Here is a 5,847-nt window from a genome sequence, read left to right on the forward strand (position 1 = left end):
TGTGTGTGTGTGTGTGTGTGTGTGTGTGTGTGTGTGTGTGTGTGTGTTTGAGGGAGGTGTGTGCCCGAGAGCCTCTAATCCCCTTGTTTTTGTTTCTGCCCTGAGCCTCCTGTCCTGCAGCTAGGCCTGAAACCAACAGCATGGGGGACCCCCAGGAAATCACGGGCTGCCCCTGCGGCTGTTCAGCGCCTGAGTCGAGAGGGGGGCTTTCTTTCTGCAAATTTACCTCCTGAGACAAGTTCCTGGCTGAGTCTTGGGAGATATTTCCTGTGAAACAGGAGGGACCCCACAAGTCTGTGATAATTCCACAGGGCCCTGGAGAATCGGGGTCATGGAATCCAAGGCCGGTGCTGGAGGAGTCTGTGCCCCAGCCAAGAAAAAGCTCGAGGGGGGATGCGGGCAGGCGGAATCCCCGCCTGGGTGGATGGCGCCTGGGGGTCACTGCCAGCTGCTTACCTCTCTTGAAGGCCCAGCGTTTCAGCCATAGCTTGGAGAAGGCCGGCCAGGAGTGGTTGAGCAAAGAGTCAGCCATGGGGGCCATGCATGTGTGTGAGAGCAAGAGTGTGAGCGGGGCTGGGAATCCCTGCCAGGATGGGGCTGCCAGTAAGAGGGGCGGAGACTGCCGCCAAGGACTGCCAGATGCATCAGCTGATGGAAGCTGGGGCTTCAGCCTGGGGGCTGGGGTTTCCAGCTCAGGGGCCTAGGGACCCCTGGTTTGAAGAGAAGCCAAGCCCTTTCGCACCCTCTGTCCCCTAAATCCAGTCCTACAGGCCTGTCCCCCTGGCTGGACAAGACAGTCCTCGGGGAAAACAAGTATCAGCTGGGTCCCACGGGCAGCCTGGGTGTGCACGGATGTCTGAGTGTTTGTGTGTGTGTGCGCCACCATCTCGGCGGGTTTCATGATGCATTTACATGTTGTGTAGAGAGCACGTGTTTTTGCTTTTGTGATTCTGTGTTTGAGGGTTAGTTTTGAAATATTAACTTGTCAATGTGGGGGTGTATTTGATTATCTAGGTAGCTTTAAAAGTGTCTCTGTGATTGTCTCTCTGTGCGTGCCTGTGTGCGTGTGTGTTTGAGAATGCCCATTGGTATCTGTGGGGCTGCATCTACCTGCATGACTCATCTGTGTCTGGGGGGATCTGTTTCTAGTATCTGGGAGGTGGTTTTGGTGTCTGCCTGTGTTTATGTTTCTACATATTTGTGTCTTTATCTGTTTCTTTTTTTTTTTTTTAAGGTGGGATCTGGCTCTGTCCCCCAGGCTGGAGTGCAGTAGCGTGGTCACAGCTCACTGCAGCCTCCACCTCCTGGCTCCAGGCATCCTCCAGCCTCAGTCTTCTGAGTGGCTAGGACTACAGGACTACAGGTGTGTGTCACCACACTGGCTAAGTTTTGTATTATGTTAGTAGAGCCGGGGTCTCACTATGTTGCCCAGGCTGGTCTCAAACTCCTGGGAGCAAGTGACTCTCCTGCCGCAGCCTCCCAAAGCGCTGAGATTACAAGCCTGAGCCACACCACCTTTCTTCTGTACCCAAGTGTGGGGTGGGGTGTGGTGTGTGTCAAGGAGCCCTCAAATGTGCAGGTGCTGCCCCCTGGTGGTGGAAGCCCCTTTATCTGTGTCTGCTCCTGGTGTCTGAAAAATTCCTGCTTCAAATCCCAGCTCCCCCAGCGTGTACTTGCTGTGTGACTCCCTCCTGCTGTCCTCCAGTCCTTTACATTACTTCCCAGCCCCAAATCACCCCCACTGGTGAGAAGATCGAGAACCCCTCCTTCCTCACCTCCGGGCTGGGTCTCCAGCTTCTCTTCTTAAAAAGTTATCCGCCCTTCTCTCTTTCTTTCTTTGACTCTGCAAGCCACTGAAGCCCTATTTCCACCTTCCTAGCCTTGTAACTCTCTTTAGGGCTAAATCCAGTGCGGACTTTTCAGTGTGCCTCTTACAGGACGTCTCCGACTATTCCCTTCTTGAAATCTTGTGATGCCACAAGCTCCTCCTTCTTCTGTCTGCTCTTTCCAAGACTCCCTTCCTAACTTGGCTCATCTTCCATCTTCCTTTCTCTTTTTTATTTTATTTATTTACTTATTTTGAGACAGAATCTCACTCTGTCTCTCAGGCTGGGGTGGTGGCACAATCTCGGCTCACTGCAGCCTCTGCTTCCCAGGTTCAAGTAATTCTCCTGCCTCAGCCTCCTGAGTAGCTGGGATTACAGGTGTGCGTCACCACGTGCGGCTACTTTTCTTTTCTTTCTTCTCTCCCCACCCTCAAAAGAAAGGAAACCTAGGAAAGTGAGGAGGACATAATGCGATGCTTTTCCTTCACAAACAAATTATTGATTTGAACACAGTTCTTGAGTGGCTGGGAAGCAGACCAGAAAAAGCCTGAGAAGCTGAGTGCAGCTCTTCGCGACCTTCTGTCGGGGAAATGAACATTGGAATTCAGGGCCCACAAAGAGGAGGTGATTGAGACCCCTAGAAGACTACAGCCTAGGAGCAAGGAGGGACCAGACAGAGACTAGCCCTCACCGAGACCAAATCCATCTTCAAGTCAGCGTAGCCATAATCAGAGTAAAGTGACCTTCGCTTCCTCTAACTGCCTTCCTAAAGCAAAAGTAAACCCTCTGTAGAGGAGAAAGACACCATAAAGAGGCACAAATGATCTCTGTAGTTTTTCACAAACAAGGCTGGCCTGGCATTTAATCCAAGACTACCAGGCATACTAGAAGACGGAACCTCATGACCAAAAAAACAAGAAGCAAAACAGACAATAGCAACAGCCCTACAGGAGATAAAGATGCTAGAGTTAAAAATACAGCAGGCTGGGTGCGGCAGTTTACACAGGTAATCCCAGCTCTTTGGGAGGCTGAGGCGGGCAGATCACCTGAGGTCAGGAGTTCGAGACCAGCCTGGTCAACATGGTGAAACCCTGTCTCTACCAAAACTACAAAAATTAGCTGGGTATAGTGGTATGCACTTGTAATCCCAGCTACTTGGAGGCTGAGGCAGGAGAATTTCTTGAACCCACGAGGTGGAGATTGCAGTGAGCCGAGACTGCACCACTGCACTGCAGCCTGGGCAACTCTGTCTCACTCTGACTCAAAAAAAGAAAAAAAAAAGAGAAAATACAGTAGAACGTGATACAAGGGTGGGTCGATAAGATCCTTAAGGAGTCCACTCTAGTACACGTCCTTAGAGATTGAGGTCCATCATGGGTGTTTGTATGACACAGAACATTTCAGAGGATGGTGGGGACTGCTCAGGAAGGAAGGCTTGGGGACAAGGTGGGAGTAGGAAGGCATAGGTGGGGCGGACAGTGTTTTCTGATCTGTTATATGCCACACACTGTGCTAAGATCTCACAGACAAAACCTCCTAACAGGAAGGGTGAGGGGGCTTGTGGCTGTCATCCCAGCACTTTGGGGCAGGATGATCACCTGAGGTCAGGAGTTCAAGATCAGCCTGGCCAATATGGTGAAACCCCACCTCTACTAAAAATACAAAAATTAGCTGGGCATGGTGGGTTGTGCCTGTAATCTCAGCTACTTGGGTGGCTGAGGCAGGAGAATCACTTAAACCTGGGAGGCAGAGGTTGCCGTGAGCTGATATTGCACCAATGCACTCCAGCCTGTATGATAGAGCAAGACTGTCTCAAACACACACACACACACCCCACACCACAAACTCCTAACAGCCTTTTTACAGATGAGCAAACGAAAGCTCAGAGCAGTTAAGTCACTTGCCCAAGGCCACGTAGAGGCCAGGGAACTGGGATTTGAACGCCCAGCTGTCCAACACAGTTACCATGTCATCTACAACAGCATGAGCATCAGCATATGTCCATCCCTGGCCATGGGCTGGGGGATGGCCAGGGAGGCATGGGAGACAGCCCAGACCAGAAGCACTGAGGTGTTTGCAGCTGGCATTCTACTGGTTCTTCAAGGCACAGCAAAAAGGTTGCCTCTACCAGGAAGCCCTCCCAGAGGGCCTCCCAGTCACAGCAAGGCAGTTTAAACATGGCTGATTATGGGGCAACCCTTCCCTGACCTCCTTTGGTTGTCAAGTTCTTTTCTCAGAACAGCAGGTGACCTGGCCTTGGAGTATCAGCTTCCAGTGTCACTCACCAGTTCCATCCTCTCGGGCCCCAGCCGTCCACTCTAGATTCGATTCCTCCTGGCTCTGGGGCCACCTTCCGGGCCCCAGGGTGCCTGAAGCCTGCTCTGCAGCGTTGGGGGCTGGCAGGAAACAACAGACCTGGGCGTGGCTGGCACAAACCGCAGCCTTCCTCCCCCACCCCACCGCTCCCAGGCAGGCGGCTGTGTGGGCTCCCTAAAAGGGGACCACGAGAGGAGCCAGGGGTGTCTCCCAAGGGGGCGAGCCCCTGTCTGAAGGAGGGCTGCCTGGGTGGAAGGTCATGCTCCCTGATGTCATGCTCAGGAGATCAGGACAAGACCTGTCTCAGAGCTGGCTCTCAGCCATCAGTCTTAAGTATGAATTTGTTTTGACAGTAGATTCAGAATCTGCATCAAGGAGGTCCATGGGGGGGGCGGGGGGTGTCCCGGAATCTGTAGTTCAAGATGCAAGGACACCTGAGCCTTTGCCGCAGCTCCCACATTCTCTGTTCACTGTGTCTCCTGGCCCCATGCAGGAAGGCTTAGGCTACAAGGAGCTCCATCCTCCTTTCTTTGTTTTTTCTTTCTTTCTTCTTTTTCTTCTTCTTTTTTTTTTTTTTTTGAGACTGAGAAGCTCACTACAACCTCCGCCTCCTGGGTTCAAATGATTCTCCTGCCTCAGCCTCCCGAGTAGTTGGGATTAAAGGCATCTGCCACCACGCCTGGCTAATTTTTTGTATTTTTGGTAGAGACGGGGTTTCACCACGTTGGCCAGGATGGCCTCCAACTCTTGACCTCAAGTTATCCACCTGCCTTGGCCTCCCAAACTGCTGGGATTACAGGTGTGAGCCACCACGCCCAGCCTCCATCCTCCTTTCTTACCTAGTGGCCCCTCACAGATCCCGGTCCCCTGGGGTGACCCCTTATGACCACAAATCTCTGCACAATGAACACGAGGGTCAAAAGCATGCCCCACCCGCTCAGGAAGCAAGGTGACAGCAAGGTGGAGAGAGACAGTGATGGCCTGTCTGCTCGCTGTCCTCCAAGATGTCCCAGACCCCACTGCCAACCACTCTCTCCTGTTGGGTCCATCTCTCTGCACTTCCCAGGATAAGTACTTACCAGATGGAGCTCGGTTCTGTGACCTGCACGCACCCAGCCTGGCTACTAGCTCCTGCCGTCCCCATGACCTACGGCCAGGGTTTTGAGCTGGCCCAAGGGAACCGCTGGCTGGGTAGAGCCTGGGATAACCACAGAGTGACCCAACAGCATCCGACTTCCTCTTTCTCAACGGCCTGCCTGCGTGCCTGCCACTCTGCTCGCAGCTGCAGGCCAATCCAGGGGTCTGAGAAGAGCACAGAGGATGGGGGTTCTAGAGGCAGAGAGCCCTGCTCCCACCCCTCAGCCCCGTGCATGCAGGTGTCTTGGGGAGGCGGGGTGGGGAGCTGGGAAGAGGCCCAGCGTCCTCAACCCCCACCCCAGCAGCTTCCTGTGGCACCAACTGCTGAAGAGGAACAGGGTGTGGGGGCCTCACCCAGGCACATGGGTGTATAGACAGTACCATGTGGGGACATGCAAGTCATGTGTATCCGTAGAGACACAGGCACCCAGACAAACCCCAGCTGGGCGGGTGCACACTGAAATTCGGAAACACGCATGGTTACACTGTTTCGTGGGCTCCAGGAAGCTGGCGGAACAATCTGGCGTGCTGGTAACGTTTAACAACCACCTCTCCGATCTGCAGCCAT

At 53.3% G+C, this 5,847-nt stretch overlaps 1 protein-coding gene across 4 annotated transcripts in view; it reads right to left on the reverse strand.

Moving 5' to 3' along the window:
* Positions 1-5,606, reverse strand: part of ARHGEF18 (Rho/Rac guanine nucleotide exchange factor 18) — a 118,343-nt gene extending 112,737 nt beyond the window's left edge. For 2 of the 4 annotated variants that reach the window (XM_032252041.1, XM_032252040.1), the window contains exon 1: positions 457-1,229. In XM_032252041.1, coding sequence (XP_032107932.1) covers positions 457-541 — 85 coding nt within the window. In that variant the 5' untranslated portion in view covers positions 542-1,229. Of the gene's footprint in view, positions 1-456; positions 1,230-4,111; positions 4,223-5,221 lie in introns of those variants that run through there. The other 2 variants (XM_032252043.1, XM_032252042.1) reach the window with 2 other exon arrangements.
* Positions 5,607-5,847: the final 241 nt, after the last annotated feature.

Source organism: Sapajus apella, unplaced genomic scaffold, assembly GCF_009761245.1.
Source record: "Sapajus apella isolate SASKATOON/1434 unplaced genomic scaffold, GSC_monkey_1.0 scaffold77, whole genome shotgun sequence".
NCBI classification, from domain to species: Eukaryota; Metazoa; Chordata; class Mammalia; order Primates; family Cebidae; genus Sapajus; species Sapajus apella.